This window comes from Lutra lutra, chromosome 15 (assembly GCF_902655055.1).
Source record: "Lutra lutra chromosome 15, mLutLut1.2, whole genome shotgun sequence".
NCBI lineage: Eukaryota > Metazoa > Chordata > Mammalia > Carnivora > Mustelidae > Lutra > Lutra lutra.
The window spans coordinates 11,917,185-11,940,518 of record NC_062292.1 but is presented as its reverse complement, the minus strand read 5'-3'; the positions used below and the strand labels follow the sequence as shown (position 1 = coordinate 11,940,518).

General features: G+C 40.1%; 1 protein-coding gene across 15 annotated transcripts in view; it reads right to left on the bottom strand.

Annotated features, from left to right (window-relative positions):
• Positions 1–22,563, bottom strand: part of CDC42BPA (CDC42 binding protein kinase alpha) — a 338,602-nt gene extending 316,039 nt beyond the window's left edge. For all 15 annotated transcript variants that reach the window (XM_047703785.1, XM_047703770.1, XM_047703777.1 and 12 more), the window contains exon 1: positions 22,008–22,563. In XM_047703785.1, coding sequence (XP_047559741.1) covers positions 22,008–22,185 — 178 coding nt within the window. In that variant the 5' untranslated portion in view covers positions 22,186–22,563. The remainder of the gene's footprint in view (positions 1–22,007) is intronic.
• Positions 22,564–23,334: the final 771 nt, after the last annotated feature.

Genomic DNA, 23,334 nt, shown 5'->3' with positions numbered 1-23,334 from the left:
GGCACAAAGCTACAATAATAAATTGCGTATGTAGTACTGGCATAAGGATCAACATACAGATCAGCAGAATAGAACTGAGAGTCCAGAAATAACCCATACATCTATGATCAGTTGATATTTGAAAAGGATGCTAATCTGTTCAATGGGGAAACAATAATCCGTTCAACAAATTATACCAGGATAATTGGATTTCCACACGCAAAGGAATGTTAGACCTCTACATCTACATCAGACCATTTACAAAAATTCATTCCAAAGCGATCTTTAGTTCATTTATTGTCCTTTCACAGAAGAACTTTCACTTTAACTGCTTGATATGATTTATATTTCTTCTGCTATAATTCCCCAGAGTTATATCACAATTCCAAATTCATACTTCATACCAAATTCATATTTCCAAGGCACAGGGAACAGGAAGCATTTAGATGACATCCAACACACACACACACACATACACAAAATAACCAAAGTTAAATTATGACCAAATAGTACCAGAAATTCAGCCACTATAATTGCCCTCACTCACCTCATATCTTTTTTTTTTAAGTGGGCTCCATGCTGGGCAGAGCTTGAACTCACCACCCTGAGATCAAGACCTGAGCTGAGATCAAGAGTCAGATGCTCATAGGCAACCCCCGTATCATTTTTTGTAGTAATAACCTAAAGAAAATTGCTTGTTAGTTTTACTAATTTAGCTAACTATGTGTATAGACAAGTGACATTTGTATGTTGGTGCTATATAGCCTAAACACTTAAAGAAAATTAGTCTAAACTGAGCACAATACACTGGTCATCTATAAACCTCCATATCCAATCTGCTAGGGTATTATATATGATCATATGATCATGTGTGTGTGTGTGTGTGTGTGTGTGTGTGTATTTCACATTCTGGAGGCTGGGGACCTTAGAAACAAACAACGTTAAAGAAGAAATATAGGGGCACCTGGGTGACTCAGTGGGTTAAGGCTCTGCCTTCAGCTCAGGACATGATCCCAGGTTCCTGGGATCGAGCCCCGCATCGGGCTCTCTGCTCACCGGGGAGCCTGCTTCCTCCTCTCTCTCTGCCTGCCTCTCTGTCTACTTGTGATCTCTCTCTCTGTCGAATAAATAAATAAAATATTAAAAAAAAAAAGAAGAAATATAAATCACCTGAAGCAGTTAAATAAAGTCAAAGTCCTCCTGTGAAAGGACAGTGAACTGAACTAAGCATTTCCTCAGTATTTTTTAAAGCTTTCTGGATCTTCAAAACAAGTAATTCAGACTCAAATACAGTTTGAGCCACTTGCAATTTCAGGGGGAAAAAAAGTTAAAACTGCTTTACCTGAAAAATCTTGGTATTAATAAACATTTAACAATTAAAGCTGTTTAAAATCCCAATAGCTCCTACTATAAAACTATATACTCTTACAAAAGTTATCTTCATCTCTTTTAGAACTGAAACATAAGTCAGACACTGCTGCAAAGGAAGTATCACCATGGCTGGGGAGAAAATTCCTTTATCATTTGCAAATACTGTTATATTACATCATTTCCTTGTTTCTTTAAATGGGATGGTTGAGGTTGTATTTTTCGGGGACATACCTAACTGAAATCAAAACATGCTAGACTACCATAAATACCTTATCCTGACCCCAAGTAACTATTTCAAACTACGGATGTTGCAATCCAAGCACTCTTAGTATCTACTTTAAATCCTTCTCATTTTAAGTAAAGCCATTAAATCTAGAAACTAAAAAATGATCACCACTTTAAGATATAATTATCTTACATATGGCTTTACTATGTTCAATGTTTTCTTTTTTCCTTTTAGGTAAAATGTGAGAGTAAATACAGAACATTTTTTTATTATTTTTTTAAGATTTTATGTATTTAGAGGGGCGCCTGGGTGGCTCAGTGGGTTAAGCTGCTGCCTTCGGCTCAGGTCATGATCTCAGAGTCCTGGGATCAAGCCCCGCATCGGGCTCTCTGCTCGGCAGGGAGCCTGCTTCCTCCTCTCTCTCTGCCTCTCTGCCTACTTGTGATCTCTCTGTCAAATAAATAAATAAAATCTTTAAAAAAAAAAAAAGATTTTATGTATTTAGAGAGAGAAAATGCAAGTGGGGGTGGGGGAACAGAATGGGTAGAGAATCTCAAGCAGGCTCCACAACCCTGAGTTCATGACCTGAGCTAATATCAAGAGTCAGACACTTGGGGCGCCTGGGTGGCTCAGTGGGTTAAGCCTCTGCCTTCAGCTCGGGTCATGATCCCAGGGTCCTGGGATCGAGCCCCGCAGCAGGCTCTCTGCTCAGCGGGGAGCCTGCTTCCTACACACCCGCCCCCGCCTGCCTCTCTGCTTCCTTGTGATCTCTGTCAAATAAATAAATAAGATCTTCAAAAAAAAAAAAAAAGAATCAGACACTTAACTTTTAACTGAGCCACCCAGGTGCCCCTTAAGATTGTTTTAAGTAATCTCTACACCCAACGTGAATGTGGGGCTCGAACTCACAAACCCAAGATCAAGAGTCAGATGCTCTACCGCTTGAGCCAACCAGACGCCCCCAGAACTTTGTATTTATTTATTTTTCTCGCAACTTTTTAAATATACAATCCCCAACAAAATAAGTGACCAAACAAACTGAAAAACAATCAAAATAACCTTGAACAACAGAAGCAGTCAACAAACGAATCAGAAGAACATCTAATGCAAGGAAACAAAGTATTATGTTAATGTTTCGGTCCTCTGGACTGCTGTACTAAACTACCACAAACTGGATAGCTTATACACAATGGAAATGTATTTCTCACAGTTCTGCAATGATGGAACTCCACAATCAAGGCCCCAGCGCAGGTGCACTCCAGCAAACGCCCTCCTCCTGGTGGCAAGCTGGCACCACTTCACTGTGTCCTCTGCGGCCCCTTTCATAAAGGTTCTAGTCCCATTCCTGAGGGTACCACCTTCAAAGACCATCATCATCTTTGGGGGTTAGGATTTTAACATACAAATTTGAAAGCGACACTAACATTCAGACCACAGCCATAACGCAATAATGATTTGTTTGAGGTGTGCTTTTTAATATGCATCTTAATATTCATATTAAAAATGAAACCTGACCCAGGAGCAGCCAGAAATCAGACCAGTTTCCTAGTTTGGCCTATGTCTCAGCAACCCCCTGAAACAAAATCTCTTGACTCAGCCCTAAAACAGAAATGAAAAGGAGAGCTCATTTAGGTTTCAAAAACATCTTCTCTGTGAATGGGTGAAATTCATTCCAAGAAGACTCATTTAACGTGAGGCTTTTTTTTTCTTTTTCACTTGCAAGGACCAACTTGGATTTCAGAAGACTCAAGAGCAGCCCAGTACTGCTGAAACAGAGTTGCCCTACAGCTGTATGTCTGACTGGAGTTCTGATGGCCCCTCTCCCGGTACCTAGTTGCTTACTAGTTGACAGAAGTGATCATTATACCCACCATATATACCACTTGTGTGATTTATTTTGTCCTTACTGCTGTTAGAGTTCTGGTCTGTGTCGAATTCCACAAACAATGAGTACTATGTGTATGCTGGGGTAACCTTTGAAGAATCTGGGTATCATTAATGTAAATACATAGAATTTATCCCACACAGCTCTTTCAGGAATAAACTACCCTCCCCAGGTAGATAAATACAATTTACAAATTACCATCTATGAGAATTATCACTAAAGAAGAAAAAAAGACTGATCTGCTCGAAGAATATCCTGACAAATTCTAAATCCCTCCTTTACTGTATCCAGTTCTGAGTTCCTCAGTTATAGGACTTAGAAAAGTTTGAAAATAAGGTCATGAGAAGAATAAGGTAATTGGGACTTTTTGACTCTGCAAAAACTAAAGGTATTGTTTAAGTTGTCATTTTTTATTAGTTATTCTTGAACACAGATTCGATTGTCACTTTAAGAAAAACACCGGGAACACCTGGGTGGCTCAATTAGTTAAGCCCTGGACTCTTGGTTTTGGCTCAGGTCCTGATCTCAGGGTCATGGGATCGAACCCTGACATTTCTTCACACTCAGCACAGAGTCAGCTTGACATTCTCTCCCTCTCCTTCCCCCTATGCCCCTCTCCCAGCATGCACACACTGGTGCACACGCGCACACACATACACACACACAGTCTCTTTCTCTCTCACTCAAATAGTAAAATCTTGGGACGCCCGAGTGGCTCAGTGGGTTAAAGCCTCTGCCTTCGGCTCGGGTCATGATCCCAGGGTCCTGGGATCGAGCCCCACATCGGGCTCTCTGCTCGGCAGGGAGGCTGCTTCCACCTCTCTCTCTCTGCCTGCCTCTCTGCCTACTTGTGATCTGTCAAATAAATAAATAAATAAATCTTTAAAAAAAAATAGTAAAATCTTCTTTAAAAAAAAAAAAAAAAAGTAAAACATCAAGCCCCAGTAAGCACCACCACCCTCACTAAATTTTGGTTAGATTGATATTCAGTGCTTCCATTACTATAACCATATAAATTACTATTTTTCTTTCCTATACAAGTTTTTATTTTCTTAATAATTGCTTTCTCATTTGTTTCATTTTCTAAACAACCCCAGACTCTCCAGACTTCCAAATCTCCTCTCAAGAAGTCTATTCACATCAGTGTAGAAGTCTCTCCTGTCTGGACTGACTGACCTCAGTGCTGGGTGCAAAGCTGCTATTCTTTATTCTCCCTTCTCCATCACCCTAGCAAACCCCTTCTTCTCTCCCCCGTACTGGGCCTCCTGCTTCCTACAGCCTACATTTCCTCATCCTAGTTCATGCTCCTGTTTCGTTCGGGCTAGGATGACCTCCTCATCAGTCTGCCTAGGATCTTCCTGGCTTTTGCTCAAGTCCCAAATATGGAGCAACTTCTCGGTCCTAAGTAAGCCTAGATGGGGGGCTGCTTACCCTATTGGGAGCCCACTGATTGCAGAAAGTAAATTTTTTTAAAAACCTGCATGTCTAAAAATGACCTTAACCCATTCTCACCCTTGACTAAGAATTTGGGTACAGAATTCCAGGCTTGAAATCATTTGTCTTGGGCACCTGGGTGGCTCAGTGGGTTAAGCCGCTGCCTTCGGCTCAGGTCATGATCTCAGGGTCCTGGGATCGAGTCCCGCATCGGGTTCTCTGCTCGGCAGAGATCCTGCTTCCCTCTCTCTCTCTCTGCCTGCCTCTCCATCTACTTGTGATCTCTCTCTGTCAAATAAATAAATAAAAAATCTTTAAAAAAAAAAAAAAAAAAAAAAAAAAAAAAGAAATCATTTGTCTTCAAACATTAACATTGCCTTTTAGCTTCCAGTCTTTGCTGCTGAGAAGTCCAAAGCCTTTCTGATTGCTGATCCTTTGTTTTCTTTCTCTTTGGAAACTTTCTGGGTCTGTTGTTTGTCCCAAGTTCTGAAAATTCCACAGCGTACTGACTGCTATTTCCATCCATTGTGCTGGGTGGGGCCCTCTACAGAGAAACTCATAACCTTCAGTTCTAGAACATTTTCCTGAATTATTTCATTGATGAATTTCTCCCCTCTGCTCTCCCTATTGAAATCCCTATAATTCAGATTATTACTCAGAACTCCTAAATTGGCCTACAATGTTCTATGTCTTTTCTCTTTGTAGTTTTTGTTCTATTTTCTGAGAAACTTTTCCTGCTTTACTTTCCAACTCTTGTGCTGAGGTTTTAATTCTAGCTATCACATTCTTAATGTCAAAGAATTTATTTTTCATTCTTTTTTTCCTTTTTATGACATGCTGATTTGTTTCAGGATCCTCTCTAATCTCTGAGAATATGCATAGTTTTGTTTTTGAAGTGAGTCTATTTCGCTTAAGTTGTTTTTTTGCTTGTTTGTCTGTTTGCTCATTTGGAGCTATGCCTTATGCAGTAGAGGCTTTCCTTGGATAACTGACAATCTTTGGTTTCCTATTCATGCTTTTCTATTTATCCCATATTAAGTACGAGAAAATGAAAAGACGATCTGAAGCTCTGGAACAAGGACTGTCACTGTCTTGTGACTGCCACAGCCCTCCAGTGAAGGGTCCCTGATGTCCAAGAAAACTCTGCTAATCTTTTTGTTTTGAAGTAGGTTCCACACTCAGCGTGGAGCCCAAGGGGGGGGGGGGGGGGGTTTGAACTCATGACCTTGAGATCAAGACCTGAGCTGAAATCAAGAATCAGACACTTAACTTACTGAGCCACCCAGGTGCCCCTTAAAATCTGTCTCTGTGATGAAGGCCTGCTGTCAGCATTCTGGGAGCCAAGCAGAAGTAAATAAACATTTATTTAACCTCATTTTCAGTAGCAAATGCCCACCCTAAACTACATCTAATATCACTCAAACCAGAGAATCTCTACTTTACTGAGAATAACCACCCAATCTCTGGGGAGCAAAAACTATAGTAGCCCAGTGGCACGCAATAGGGAAGGGCCTGAGAGTTCCTATTGGTTACAGAAGTTTCAATCACTCCTCCATATTTTAGTCCCACCCACACCTCAACTTTCAGAGGTTCCTTAAGAGACCAATTTCTAAGACTTCTGAGGATTCTGCTGAGTAAACTGGGTAAGCCCTCAGCTTTCTCTCTTACTGAGGATTTAATTTTCTCAGATCTGCTAAGTCAGTTATCGCTCATCTGCCCACTTTTTGCCTTCTGTAATTTCACTGCTACAGCATCTCTCCTGTTTTTCTCATCTGTGAAGGTTTACTACTTTTAAAAATTCCTTTACTCTAGTTTCAGGAAACTATAGAAGGGAATGAAATTATATATGTGTGTTCAACTCATAATCACCAGACTTCAAAGTTTTTATAAGACACTGTGCAGGTAAGATTAAACATTACATACTTGATGTAAAAAAATTTTTAACTTGAAAAATTAAAAATTTGATTTTATCTTATTCCTTAAGATAAGTAGCACCCTCTTCTCCTTATCTTTACTTCATGAAATACTTGTTTACCGACTGTCAACTGGTAAGGGAGGGGATTATAAACCACTACTTATAACTTATACAATCACTTTTGAAATAAAATAACATAAATCAACATTACCAGATGCCTACCATGTGTCATGTGTAGTAGGATCGGGGGGGGGTGGTATAGAAAACAAGTTTCCAAACAAATTAACCAATGAGAGAAAAGTCATGGAATAGTCAAAGATGTGCCTTAATCAGTAGTAGAGACAACACTTCATTACAGCTACAGCAAAAGGTGAATGTGGTACAAAAGGGCAATACCAGAGAATCGGACGGGGGTGGGGGGCTGTTGGTGATGGAAATACTCTGCATCTTGACTGCGCTAGAGCTCTACATTTGTTAAAACTCACAGAATACACACCAAAAAGAGTAAATTTCACTATATATGAATTATGTAAAGAATTTTTAAAGATTTTTTAAAGGTGAGGAGCACCTGGTAGCTTGTTTGGTTAAGTCTCTGACTTTGGCTCAGGTCATGATCCCAGAGCCCTGGGATCAAGTTCCTTACTGGGCTCCTTCCTTGGTGGGGATCCTGCTTCTCCCTCTGCCCCCCTCCTGCTCAAGCACTCTCTCTTTCCCCCTCCGACAAATAAAAAAAAACTTTAAGAAAAAAAAAGTTTTTTAAAGGTGAGAATGGGAAATAAATATAAAGAAAATTATAAACACACACACACACACGCCATCAGGTGGGGAAGACCAAAGTAAGCACAGGTGGGGACAGAAACCATGGTGGACTAGAGCAGGATCCTAAAGGCTGAACTAGATGAAAAGGATGTCCATAAAAGGGCTGCATGGGATCACTTCTGGGATATTCTTGCCAAAGACGTATCATCATGAGGAAACAAATCCAAATTTAGTGTTACTACAAGTGTTGCAAAACACTGGCCAATAACCTTCAGAAGTCTCAGTCTGAAGACAGTCCAGACTGAATGAACACTAAAAGGCATGACATCCAAATATAACATGTGATTCTGAACTTTTTCTATAAAAATATTATCAGCACAACTGGCAAAACTTGAATGAGGCCTGAAGATTAGATGATAGTGATAGTAACAAATCAATGTCAATTTCTTGATTTTAATATCTGCATCGTGATTATACAAGAAAATATATAAAATACACACAAACATCCTTAGGAATGATAGGAAATCAATAGGCAATATATTCTCAAATGGTTCAGAGGGAAAGACACTGTACTGCACTTGCAATTTTTCTGTAATTTTTCTTTGTTTCAAATTTGTGGGTTTAAGAGATGAAAAAGATGAGGAAAATAGACAAAGACTATATCGTTAAAAATTCTGTATGTCACACTAAGGAGTTTAAATGTCATTCCAAAAACTATTAGTAGTCACTGTAGGATATTAAGCAGGATGTTGATATGATCAAAGGATCACGTTGTGTTTTTTTAAAAATCCATCTACTAAACAAAAGCCCTGGGGCACCTGAGTGGCTCAGCCAGGTAAGCATCTGCCTTTGGCTCACTCCAAGCCACTCAGCTCACTCAGGTCATGATCTCAGGGTCCTGAGATTGAGCCCCACATCAGACACCCTGCTCAGCAGGGGGATCTGCTTCTCCTTCTCTCTCTGCTCCTCCCCATGCTTGCTCTGTCTCTCAATCTCTCTCTTTCTCAAATAAATAAAATCTTTTAAAAAATAAAATAAAAAATAAACAAAAGCCCTGGGTAGGATTCACAATATTTTCAGGTTAGGGACACAGGTAATAATGAGGTTATACATTACTCAGCATTTAATGGAAAAACAAAAGCATGATTAATAAGGTAAGATCCAGAAATGGGATCCATTTAGATACGTTTAATACAGGCAAGTCAACTGAGCCAGATAGACACAGAAGTTGAATAAAATCAGGATAACCCATACTTAATTGAGATTACCACAGGAACACAGGCTAAAGAAACAAAAACGATCATACTTAATCATAACCTGATGCAATGTAACACAGCAAGGACTCCTGGGGAAAACTGTTAACTTAGCATGCATCAGTGAGAAATGGGGCGACACATTACACAGGCATGCAGCAAAAAGCAGAAATAGAAATCACACTAGACTTGCAAACACTGCTGTGGCTTTAACCATAAACTCTAGGAAAATCTTTATAAGTATGGAGCATGGAGAAACTTTATGGTATCATACCAGTATGTCAGCTTGACTATATCCCTGAGCTTTCAGTCTGTTTTTAAATGCTTCTTAGTTATAATTTTTGGTCAGGGCAAAGCCATACTTAGCTAGCAATACAATCTTAAAGTGGGGCTTTAGCCATTTCAAGCTTTTCCTAATCTTTTTAAACAAGCATTTTTTTAAATCTTAGGACAGATATAAATGCTTAACTGCTGTTCATAAAGCAACTTGGGGCATTCACCTCTCCCGGTACACCAGATATTTAAGGATGGGATGCTGGCTGCAGCAGAACAACTAGGTTGGTTTTACCAAACCCTCATAAAGTCGGCTTAGCTTTGTTCTGTTTCCCGACAGTCACCACAATCTCTCGAATTCTGGACAATGCAATGATTAGAGAGGTAGCTGCACTGAAAAACGGAAACGACTAGGTTGAGCAGGAGCATCTCTGCAAACCAGTAACAGCAAACAACACGAATTCAAAAGCATGTACGGGGGTCTTAATGTAAACACGCATCCATCCATCCAGTGCAGACCTCCATGCTCACCGAATAAAAGACTACAGCTTCTGGGTGCTACAAAGGGCAGTGCTAAAAAATGTTAAGCAGCGAAAGAATAAAGGCAAGTCATTCAATCCTCACCTTTGGAGTCTGATGTAAATTGCAACAATATGCAAAACACCATGTGATAGATTTTAGTAACAACCTCTGTCACATGAGCAGTTCAGAGGCTCTGACGGCACCTACTGAGTCTAGTACACAGTCTTTCCCCAAACTGTTAATGTTCCTCATAAAAAGGGTTCAAAAGACAAATGACTGAGGCAAATTCTAGGTAAAACAAGGTTAAAAAGGGTTTCCGTACAGCACAACTTTTTTAAATAAGTTTTTTAAAGATTTTTATTTATTTATTGAGGCTCTGACAGCACCTACTGAGTCTAGTACACAGTCTTTCCCCAAACTGTTAATGTTCCTCATAAAAAGGGTTCAAAAGACAAATGACTGAGGCAAATTCTAGGTAAAACAAGGTTAAAAAGGGTTTCCGTACAGCACAACTTTTTTAAATAAGTTTTTTAAAGATTTTATTTATTTATTTGACAGACAGAGATCACAAGTAGGCAGAGAGGCAGGCAGAGAGAGAAGAAGGGAAGCAGGCTCCCTGCTGAGCGGAGAGCCCCATGGATGCGGGGCTCCATCCAGGACCGTGGAATCACGACCTGAGCCGAAGGCAGAGGCTTTAACCCACTGAGCCACCCAGGTGCCCCTACAGCACAACTTTTAAAAAACTTTTACTCTGACAATGAGTTTTGTAATAGCCAAAGATGCAATAAAACTATTTCTCAATCTTACATATTCACTGAACTCTTAATCTTCAGAATATTCATTTATATCCCTTGAAATATAGTTTAGAAAACACTAGTGTATACTGTTCATTTTCTTCATACTTACTGCTAGACCACAACATGTACTTATGGTGCTGCATAACCCTTAATCCACAAAAAGTCCTAAGTGAACAATACCTCAATGACCTTTCATGATTATTTTCATCTTTTGAGTCAAAGTCTAGAACTCTACCACTCATTTGCAGATTGGAACTATATAAATATAAAAATGAAACATAACTAGCCATGTAATAATATTTGCTGTTGGTGTGCAAAGAATAGGTACTGGCTTGATATCTGCTGAAAATAGTTCAGTTAATAACAAGATGTTCAATGCAAAATATCTTGTCCTAAAAGAAGGAATAAGATGCTGTTGGCACAGTCACATAATGAAAGACCTCTCCAATGCCAATATCATTTAAATAAAATATCATCAGTAAGAGATAAATATTTGTTACTGATGAAATACATCCCAGTATCAATACAGCTATACAATCCAATTAAACTTTACCAACACAATAGAGTTTTAGTTCTTCCTTTTTCATAATGCTAGACAAATACTTAGAAAACCAGATAAAAGGGGCAAATGGGGGCTCAGTCAGTTAAGTGCCAGCCTTCTGCTCAGGTCGTGGTCCCAGGGTCCTGGGATAGAGCCCCACATCGGGGGGGTGGTGTCAGTGGGGAGTCTGCTTCTTCCTCTCCCTCTGCTCCTTTCCCTTGCTCTTGCTCTCTCTCAAATGAATATATAAGACTTAAGAAAAAGAAAAAGAAAACCAGAAAAAAAAAGGAAATATAAATCACCAGAAAAGGAATAAACCTAAATCAACTTTCAACCTTTTGCAAAATAAGCTATTACTATTATGTCCATTTTTTCACAGATGATAAAACAGGGAGAGGTTCAGTAACTTGCTTAAATCATCCAGCCAATAACCAAAGCAGTCAGTCTGAAGCCAAAGCCCTTGCTCTTTACCAGTATATTCGTTTAGAAAGGAATATTTCGGGTTGAGGTATTCCACTTGCAGATCTTCACCATGGAAACTCTTTAAGTAAATTTAATTAAGCTTTATCACTATGAATAGAGCAAACAGAATAGGTGGTTTTTTTTTCACTGATTAAGCCTACAGTGATGTTTAAGCAATTTGAAATAAAACCGAAAGTTAAATGACTGCACATGACTGAACTAATTCACATGTACTCTTAAAAGACTGTTTTCATCCACATAAGAAGTACTTTCAACCATAATTAAATTTAGGGAGAGAAGAACAGTGTTGATGGGGAAGAAGGGAAAAATAAATGTGTATCAGAGGGGAGAGAAGAAAAGCTAATTAATCTGTCCCCCTATAAGCAATTTGGCTTTAAATAATCAAACAGAATTATCCTCTAGTCTTATTATCTGCCACCCTGATATCCAGAGAAGTTTACAGTAATCAGAGAGTTGCTCACATAGGGCTGAAACAGCACCAATTACCAACATCCCCCCCTTGTTCCAGGACAGCACCCCCCCAGCCAGGACACTGCAGATAGTACTGAACCTTATATATACTACATTTTTTGCTATATATATATACCTATGAAAAAGCTTTATTTATAAAAGAGGCATAGTAAGAGATTACCAATAACTATTAAATATAACCATTATAAAACTATGCTGTAATAAAAGTTATATCGCTATGAACAGTCTCTCAAAATATCTCATTGTACTGTACGCAGCCTTCTTGTGACCATGTGAGATGATGAAATGTCTATGAGATAATATGATACGAAGTGAATGTCAAAGGCACTGTGACATAGCGTCAGGCTGTTGTGCTTCCTAGATAGTCTTTATTTTTCTTTTTCTTTTTTTTTTTTTTTCAAATTGAAGGTATATGGCAACATTACATCAGCACCATTGTTCCAAAAGCATTTGCTTTGTGTCTGTGTCACATTCTGCTGTATTTCAAACTTTTCATTATCACATTTGTTGTGGTGATCCAGGGACCAGTAATCTGTGATGTTACTGATATAACCGTTTAGGAGCACTGCGCACCATGCCTGCAGAAGACGGAGAACTCAGCAGATAAATGTATGTGTTCTGACTGCTCCACCAACAGGCCAGCCCAGTCTCTGTCCCCCTCCCTGGGCCTCCCTATTCTCCAAGATGGGATGCAACAGTACCAAAATTAGGCAGGTGAAAACCCTACAATGCCCTCTAAGTGTTCCAGTGAAAGGAAAAGCCTCCTCTCACTTTAAATCGTAACTAGGAATGATTTAGCTGGGTGAGGAAGTCACATTGGAAGCCAAGACATGCCAAAAGCCAGGCCTCTTGTACCAAACAGCCAACTTACGAAAGCAAAGGAAAAGTTCTTGAAGTAAATTATACGTGCTACTCCAGTGAGCGCATGAATGAGAAGAGAGCGAAACAGCTTTACAGCTCATACGGAGGACGTTTCGGTGGTCTGGACAGAAGAGCCATCAGCCTTCTGCCAACACAGCCATCAGCCAACATTCCCTTAAGCCAAAGCCTCACCCAGAGCAAGGCCCTGACTGAACTCTGGGAAGGCTGAGAGAGGTGAGGGAGCCGCAGAAGAAAGTCTGACGCTGGCAGAGGTTGGTTCACGAGGTCTCAGGAAAGAAGTCGTCTGGACAGAAGTGCAAGTTGAAGCAGCAGGTGCTGACGGAGAAGCTGCAGCAAGTTCTCCAGAAGATCCAGCTCCGAGAAGTCATGAAGGCGGCCACACGCAACATCAGATTTCAGTATCAACGAAACAGCCTTGCCCTGGAAGATGCCATCTAGAACTTTCACAGCCAGAGAGAAGTCAACGCCTGGCTTCAAAGGGCAGGCTGACTCTCCTGTGAGGGGATCGTGCCGCTGGTGACTTTAAGGGGAAGCCAGTGCTCAGGTGCCATTCCAGAAATCCTAGGACCCTTAAGAAGGATGCTAAGTCTACTCTGCCCGTGCTCTGTGACCACAGCAACAAGGCCTGGATGACAGCACATTTGTTTACAACCTGGTTTACTGAAGATTTTAAGCCCACTGTTGGGACCCACTGCCCAGAAAAAAGATTCCTTTCAAAACATTACTGCTCACTGACAATGCACCTGGGCACCCAAGAGCTCTGATGGAGCCGGACAATGAGATTAGGGTTGTTTTCATGACCACTAACACAACATCCATTCTAAGCCCATGAATCATGAAGTAATTTGTACTTTCAAATCTTAATACTGAAGAACTACATTTCATTTGGCTATAGCTGCCACAGAGCATGATTCCTCTGATGGATCTGGGCAAAGTAAATCAAAAACCTTCTGGAAAGGATTCATCTTTTTATTTCATCTACTCTAGATGCCATTACGAGCATCCATGATTCATGGGAAGTCATCAAAATACCAACATTCACAGGGGTTTGGAGGAAGTTGACCCCAACCCTCAGGGAGGACTCTGAGGGGTTCAAGACTTCACGGGAGGAAGTCACAGCAGACGGGGAGGAAAGAGCAGGAGAACGAGAATCAGGAGCGGAGCCCGAGGATGGGACGGACGGGCTGCAACCTCATGATGGAACGTGAACGGATGAAGTCGCTTCTCATGGAGGCGCAAGGAAAGTGGTTTCTTAGATGGAATGTACTTCTGCTGAAGATGCTGTGAAGATCGTTGAAACGACAACAAAGTTTTGGAATATCCCACAAACTAAGTTGATAAGACAGCAGGAGTGTTTGAGAGGACTGACTCCAGTTATGGAAGAAATTTTCCCATGGCTCCAATGCTATCAAACAACATCACATGCTACAGAGAAATCCTTCATGAGGATCTAATGAGGCAAACTCATTGTTGTTTTAAGAAATCTCCATAGCCACCCCAACCTTTAGCACCCACCACCCTGACCAGTCAGCAGTCAACAACATGGAGGCAAGACCTCCCAGTGGCAAAAAGATTGCAACTCACTGAAAACTCAGATGATGGCTACCATTTTTAAACAATAAAGCATTTTTTAATCAAGGTATGTCCTTTTTTAAGATATAATGCTATTACACATTTAGTAGACCGCAGTAATGTAAACATAACCTTTACATGCACTGGAAAACAAACAAAAAAAAAATCATTTGAATCAGTTTATTAGGATATTTACCTTATTGCAGTGGTCTGGAACCAAACCCTCAGTATCTCCAAGGTATGCCTGTATATATGTTTTTCTCTTTAATAAAAGGATTGTATTTTCTGGTTTCTTTACACCACATATAAATAGGTGCTGGCACTTGAAACTCATAGCTTCATACATATGTTATAGGTAATAAGGAAATTCCACACTAGTTCAACAGTCTGAAACCAATAGCTTAGTTAAAACACTCTAACTTACAAAAAACAATACTTAGTACGGTAATGAATTCTAAAATTGGCCAAGTCCTTGATCTTTTCCTCTTAAATATCACTAAGTAATGAATAAAACTATTTCAGATAAACACTTTTGCAACGTGTAAACAATTATAGTAACTAAAGCTACAAAAGATAAAGTGAGAATTTCTGTATTTACTGTGAGTGCCTATACTTGAAAAGCAAGTTTAATTAGACCAAGAAAAGGTCATAAATAGTCTTCTCAGTAATTTCAAAGACTATAGGAGCTGATAGCACTGGTTCATTACTTTATATCTAATTTCACTCTACTTTATAAGGTGCTTTTCCTAGATGTACTTGTTCATCACCATCACACTTGTGCTAGACCACCACGATCAAGTTTCTCTCTCAGTTCGCATGACTATCACACAATAGACAATTAAAAATCCACAACCACTAAAAAGTAAATTTATTCAGATTCAGATTCTCTCTCAAACCACACAGTATCCCAAAATTATCTCTTTCTAATCCTCATATAAGGAACACCACAACCTCGTACTAAAAGTGCATTTCCCAGAGTATTCCATGGAACACTGGTTGCCATACATCTTCCAGATATTCTTTAAAAATATGGTTCTATAATCATACCAACTGTACAAATTCTAGGATAACTGGCAGTATTTCTGATGTTTAATTTTGTTTAAAATAGTTTCCCAAATTTAATTAGCCACATAAACATCTCTCTTCCCTCCCTTACCACAAAGCACCTATTAATATCCCCTGGGTTTCCAGAACACATTTTGAAACTAGGGATGGGGCTAGAGTGAAGAAGCCCTATTTCCAAAATAGAACTAAACAGTTCATAGGAGGAAAAAATTAAGGGTCAAACAGCAAGATGGGAGAGTGGGGAGCCAGATCTCCATACCTTCTGTTACCACAAGAGCTAAAGTGCTGTCTTCCTACAGCAGCAGATAGAGAAGCAGTAGAAAGGGGGTTAGCCAATATAAGGTTAGCCATTGCCCATGTACTAGCTGGAAAAGAGGTGAACACTAGGAAGAAAGAACAAAGCAAAGAGCTGGGAAGAGTGATCCAAGTGCTCTGATGGACATCAGTGGGGAAGAGAAAGAAATCCTCTTGACCTACAAAGGAGTTTTGTATGCAGTGATAACAAAAAAATAGCCATTCCTACATCCGGGATGACCTATACTTACAGTGAGGTCATTCAAAAACAAAAATTATGTAAAGAAATTCTTGACTCATTAACATACAGCGAAAGCAGCGGAGCAGTTCTTCGCCATAGCTTCTGAAACCTTGGAAGTCACTCCCACTGGTAGTTTCATGAGTAGGAAGGGATCAGAAAATCCATGGAAGCAGCAAACCCTTCTCACTTGCATCTACTCTAGAGTTCATCTGAAGCAACGGGAAGATATAACAAAAAAACTAATACCAATATCTACAAGTCATATGATCATCCCTCATGTTCAACAAACTTCCAACTTTGACAATCAATGAGCCAACATCCAGGAGCCCAAAGTCAGAGAAGGAAAAATGTCAAAGGAAAAAGAAATGAACCATCAAAGACTCAGACAATACAAAGGAGTGAAGCTGGGGCGCCTGGGTGGCTCAGTGGGTTAAGCCTCTGCCTTCGGCTCAGGTCATGATCTCAGGGTCCTGGGATGGACCTGCATTGGGCTCTCTGCTCAGCAGGGACCCTGCTTCCCCCGCCTCTCCCTCTGCCTGCCTCTCTGCCTACTTGTGATCTTTCTCTGTCAAATAAATAAAATCTTTAAAAAACAAAAACAAAAAAGAACAGAACAAGAGTGAAATCAATTTCTCTGTTCACGGGGCGCCTGGGTGGCTCAGTGGGTTAAGCCGCTGCCTTCGGCTCAGGTCATGATCTCAGGGTCCTGGGATCGAGCCCCGCATCGGGCTCTCTGCTCAGCAAGGAGCCTGCTTCCTCCTCTCTCTCTGCCTGCCTCTCTGCCTGCTTGTGATCTCTCTCTGTCAAATAAATAAATAAAATCTTAAAAAAAAAAAAAAATTTCTCTGTTCACTAAGTTCTTGTAAATTAAACATACCTATTCACAGTGCAGACTTAAGTAGCAACCCAGGAAAACACTATATTCATGCTCATTTTTATCAGTCATCCTTTCTCCCGTTCTCCATCCCTCCTTCCAAGTTTTTTGCTCCTCCCTAAATTCCTCTTCTTTAAATTCTTAATCTGTCCCTAAATTTATCCTGTGCAGTTTTTTTTTTGGGGGGGGGTGCTTGGTCTCTAATCCTTTTGCTGTCAAACAACATATTTTAGCTTCATCTACACTAGAGTCTCAAACTTTTTGGGTCCAAATCTATAGTAGAAATACAGGAAAACATGAGTTTTGCATGAAAATACTTATTCTTTCTAAACATGATGTCCTTGACATTTTCTATTCTGGTCTATTTAATTTTTTAAATGCTGGTTGGACTTAGTAAATTGACTTTAAAATCCATCAAAATCAATAGGATGAAATACAATGGGCTACTATATACAACATACTAGCAATAAGAGTGCCAAAGGAGAAAAGATTTCAAAGCAATTTTTTGACTGCCACTGAAGAGTAGAATAATAAATTATTAATTCATACCAAGTTTGGTTCCTTTACCCTAAAATAGCCTGGGCTTACTCTATAATATTAATCAACTCCCAGGAATTATGAAATATTTCAGAAAATTGCCGTTATGCTATTTGTTTTTACACTGCTATACTAAAGTATGCCCTACATATCCATATGAAAAATAAATTCCTAAAATTCTTAAACTGTTACTCCTAACGTGCCCATTCTCACAGAGCAATAAATTCTTCAAAAAGAGAGACACAGGGCGCCTGGGTGGCTCAGTGGGTTAAAGCCTCTGCCTTCAGTTCAGGTCATGATCTCAGGGTCCTGGGATCGAGCCCCACATCGGGCTCTCTGCTCTGCGAGGAGCCTGCTTCCCTCTCTCTCTGCCTGCCTCTCTGCCTACTTGTGATCTCTCTCTGTCAAAAAAAAAGAGAGAGACACACACACAATACCAAATGATTTCACTCATATATGGAATGTAAGAAATAAAACAAACAGAAGGCAAAAAAAACCAACAAAACAGACTCTTCAACACAGAACAAAGTGGTGGTTGCCAGAGGGAAGTTGGATGGGAGGTATGGGTGAAACAGATAAAAGGGATTAAGAGTACTTTTATCTTGATGAGTACTGAGTAATGTATAGGATTGCTGAATCACTGTACTGCACACCTGAAAATAATACTGTGTTAGCTATACTTCCATTAAAAACAGAAACAAAAGAGAAATGCTAAAGAAATAGCCACTACTTACTGAACTTGCTTCTACCACGTACCAGCATTGTATTAGGTCAAAAAATTCTACTTCCTCACTATCATTCTTAGGAAAAGAATAATAGATGACTAGTATAAAGGAAACAAGTGCCCAATCTGTATTTCCAATGACATTTATGACAATCCTGAGGACTTAAAAATAAACTTAATCATCTGTATGAAACGAACACTTTGATGGTTTGGTATGACAAATTCTGCTAACATAAAGCTAGTAAGGAGCCACAGAAGTGAAGAACCAGGTGTCCCAGAAAAGATTAAGATACTTCTAATGAAGGCATTTCCACCTCACTTAATTGACCCACACCTGAAAAAATGTGAATTAGCTTTAAAACTACCCCAGTGAAAAGTTTAAACCACAGTACCCAATGAAGTGCTCTAGTAACAAGCTTATTATTAATCATTTAGATATATGTGTGTGCATACACTAAATAATCTATAAGATTATATTAAGGATAATTTAAGTGAAATATTACAAAGTATAAGATTCAGAAACCATCAAAAAAAAAAAAAAGATTCAGAAACCACCAAAAAAGTTATACAGATAGCCTTGCTTGCTTCTTTTGTATTGAGTAACATTATCCTACATGTATTCTTTAAGTAAGTTGGTAAAGAATTCCCTAAAATTCCAATTTCCTATTTCAAAGTAGAGGGTAGCCAATTCAATGAAAAATGCATTCATTTTAGTCACTGTTAGCAAATAACTTTATAATATAAACGTTATTCTCACTTCCACAACTGTATTGTAACTTATGCTAGAGTTATATACTACTGACATCAAAACTATTACTTTATAAACAAACATTCAAACCATTATCATTTCACCAGTTAAAAAACAAGGACACAAAAGTCTTTCAAATCTTACTGGATATAACTAGAAAATATATATTATTAAATCTAAGTGGTCCATGGCCTTAAGGTACTCTTATCCCCTTGCTCTACTGCTCACTGCCTTAATTTCTTCTTCCTCTCTAAAACTCTACTTATTTCCTCCCTCAAGCCATCAGCACAAGCAAGGAATGCTGCCCTCCTCCCCACCAAAAAAACATATCTGAGTAAAATATCAGTTGTTTTTGTCATGATACTGTAATGAACAAAACATTAACTATACCAATGTAAAAGTGAAACGGACCATAACTAGGAATAAAGTGAAACTGATGGAAAGGAAGCAAGGCAGACAGAACCTTGGCTGACTCCATTTTTTAAAGTAGCCTATCACCAGCATAAAAATAAGGCATAACTAGATGACACATTCATTAATGTAAACAGCCAAACACAAATATACACCATGTAATTCAGAGTATTTAACTACTACTGCTCTACTGTTGCAAACACTGAGTCTTTTAAACCTCAAACTAAAAAGTGTATCATTTAACGCAAATCAGAATTATCATATTTAAGCCCAATGAACAATCCCTATAAATTTCCAATACCAACCAAAAAAATAATGTTTAAGAAATTAAATTGAGGTTACTTCACTATCTGGAAACTTCATCTGTTCTTTATATAATGTTAGATAAGAATAACATAGGACATCAAGTTCAACGCAAACAACAGCTGATTTATTTCAATACTTAAATGGAGGAACAAACTGGCATTCTTAACCTAAATTCTCAAATAACTTAAAAATAATAAATACATCACTCAAGATACATCTTTTGACAGCTTTTCCATTCTTAACTTTTTCTTAGTCTTTACCCAAATGTCTATGGTTGGTAACTCCCACTTTTGAGACCTCACACTTAAAAATGCCTGACTAGACACTGCCTACCCCAACAGCGTACAAATTCCTTAAAAATTCTAGACTCTTTTTCTCTACTGCTGAGAAAAACAATACAAGTTTACTGGAGACTGTACATTTTTGTTACATCCTGTCAGACTTCTAAGGAGGCAAAATACTAAGGATACCAGTGAAACTTAACTTACTTTAAACTGTGCAAAGTCCCTGGTTTGAAATACTCAAACATATTAAGAAAAATAAAGTATATTTGGCCAAATACTTACTTGACTTTTGGCTGAAACTAAATATGCATAAGCAAGTCTTTTAATAGAGATATAAGAAACAAAATCCAAGTAAATATCTTTGGTGAAAAAATATAAATTATTCTAGCAAAACAGCAAAATACCTTCTTGCATGAAACTATGTAAACTCAACCAAAAGGCAACTGAGGATACGATTTTCTCTTTTACCACAATTTTAAAAACATATTTATTACTGGTGCATACATAGAGTTCTCCCATCATTTTGTAGGTGAGAAAGAACAGCTACTAAATGATAATCATGATCATAGTCAAGAGTGTCCCTATGGTACTTAACTCAAGAACTGAAATTCTAAAAGTACCTAAACCTTTTCTTTAAATTTTCAGAACACTAAAAAAAAAAAATCTCTGAATCTAGGAAACATGGGATGCAAAACAACATACGTTTTGCAAAATATTTTACTCTACACATAAAAATAAAAGACGTATGAAACCAGTACCAAAGTCAATCAAAATTGTCTCAGTCTTAAGAGAGAAGATAGTTTAGAATTCTTACATTCCTAATATAAGCCTGGCGGTCTGTTTATAAAAATCATCCTGTTCACATTTATAAATACATACACATACACACACATTTTTAAATACCTCATGACATCAACTTGTTAGAAAACTTCTGATACTGGCAAGTTGGATAAAGTTATTACCTATAGGCCATCTTGAATGAGTTATCTACCTAACCAACTAATTTTTTTTTCTGACCAACTAATTTTTCATAAATTTCAAATCAAAAAAATAAATGAACGAAATAGTCACCACTTGAGTTTTACTTCAAGAAAATACAGCTTTACTTGGGAACAAAGACATTTCAGGACAAACATTTTCCAACAAACTAAAATTATTAATATTCCAAAGGTACAAACACTTCTTTAGCTAATACTCCTCAACAGCCGATGTACCAACACAGGTGTGGGTGGTGATCTTTGTTGTTCCAACAGAGCCTCTGGATGCTGGAATGTGCTCGCGTGTAACACGGGAAGCAGAACTTAAGCCAAGCCTTCAAGCCTGAAGGTCACATGGAGCGTCTGCGCTCATCTCTGATCTATGGCACTACAGCGGGTCTTCGAAATCACATCTCTATTTCGGGAAATGGAGACAAAAATCTCACCGGTTTAGATCTGCATTAAATTTATAGTCCGTCTAACCCTCAAGTGGGAGCTGTTCCCAAACATTCTCCACCAACTACTATCACAAAATTTTTTAAATATTATGTCATGCTATCTGAAGAACATGACAATTTTTGGAAAGTCCATGTTTAGTAGTTTCCTTTGTTTGTACCACAGGGAGATGAAAACAAATCCCCGAGATCACCACCTTCCAGTTCCTGTTGACCTAAGACGTTTCACTATCTCCTCCCCTTTTCAAGAGTGATTTCCAAAGACCGGGAAGGAATGCTTCCACCAATAAATACCTTTCAACTGAATGTGTGTTATTCCGCCATGCGTTAGGCAACTGTGAGCAATAATCCATTTTGCTCATCACAGAATTATTCAAAATCTCTTACTATTGACCTCTAAACATAAGTTCTTCCTCCTAAATTCCACATTAAACCCACATTAATTGAGTCGCACGGTTTTACTCTTGGGAAAATATCTACCAAAAACTTAGCAAAAAAAAAAAAAACACCTTGAATAATTGGTATCTATACCTTCACTGCACATACATTTAAATGTACGTACCATACCCATTATTTAAGTCTCTGTTATAAATACATGGTACACGGACCATCTATCTGCCTATCTACACACTGATGACAGAGTCGACAGCTTACTCACGGTAACTCCCCTGCGACAATTAAATCCCAGCGCCCACCTCCAGGGAGCTTACTGAAAAATACAAACTCACCCCATTCCAGGTATTCAAGAATGTTCTTCTCCCTTCGCAGCGGAGAATTATTGCATTCATCATAAAGGCAGATGAGTATATCCAACAGCGTCTCCACACTGAAGCATTGCCCATTGGTCTGAGCGGGCCCGTCCAAAATGAACTGCTCCAACTGCCTCAAACGCACTTCCCCGGACATGTTTGCTTCGGGGTCCGCCGCTCTTCCCTTCAGTGAGTATTACGGTTTGCACTACGAGTATGTGATCCTAAATTTTACAAGGTGCGGTTTTAAAAATAAACCCTTCGTCCCGCACACCACTGTCGTGCACGGCAGGTACTGAATGACACCCCGACGCGCCAGGAAGCTCCCGTCACCGAAGCGTCTTCGATCCCGCACAGATGCATGTATCGGGAGGGAAAGTTACCATAAAATAGATCTCTAAAACATCTTAAAAAGAATAATACAATTAAGTCGTATATTTAAATAAAATAATAATTAAAAGTACAGCGAACCACAGAGTCAGGACTTCTTTAAAAAAAAGAAGAAGAAGAAGAAAACAAAATACAACTCTTCTCCTTCATTCAAAATTCAGCTCGTGCAACACAATCCCGCAACGAATCCGGCTGCATCATTAATGAATCGGGTCCGATCCGCATCAGCAATTCACTTCCCGGGAAGGAGGAAGACGGAAAAGGGAGGAAAGCCCCAGAAGGTACATGGGGGAGGGAAAAGCTCGGCGCTGCTGCAAAGGCTGCCGCCCGCCGCTGGGAGAGCGCCCCGGCGGCGGCGGCGCGGCGGTGGCGGCGACCGGGGAGGGGCGAGGTCCCCGAGGCAGCCCCTCGGCTCGCCGCCCGCCCGGTCCCGCCCGGAGGACGCTCTTCCTTTCTCCTCCCGGCGTCCTCCTCCTCACGGCTCCGCGGCGAGTCGTCTCTCCCGCGGATTCCGGTCGAAACTCCTCATCTCCCTCGCAGCGTCTGCCGGGGCCTGACGCGCGGCGCGGCCGGGACGGGAGCGCGGGCTGCGGCGGCGCTCGCCCCGGCTCCGGGGGGCTGCGGCTACTCGGACGCCCGCGCCCGCCCCATGGCGGGGGTCGCCGGCCGGGGGCCTGCGCCGCGCCGGGCGGACAGCCGCTCTCCCCCCTCGGCCGCCCCAGGCTCCCGACGCCCTGGCGCGGGGCGGGCGGGGGGTTGGGGGGGGTCCGGATTCAGAGGACGCTGGCGGCTCCTTCTCCCCCTTCTTCACGCCCCGGGGCTAAGGGCATCTTTCCCCGACGAGGCGCAGGAGGAGGGGTGGGTGCCGCCGCTGAGGCCAGCAGAGGCTGCGGCAGCCGGGCTCGCAGCCACTCCC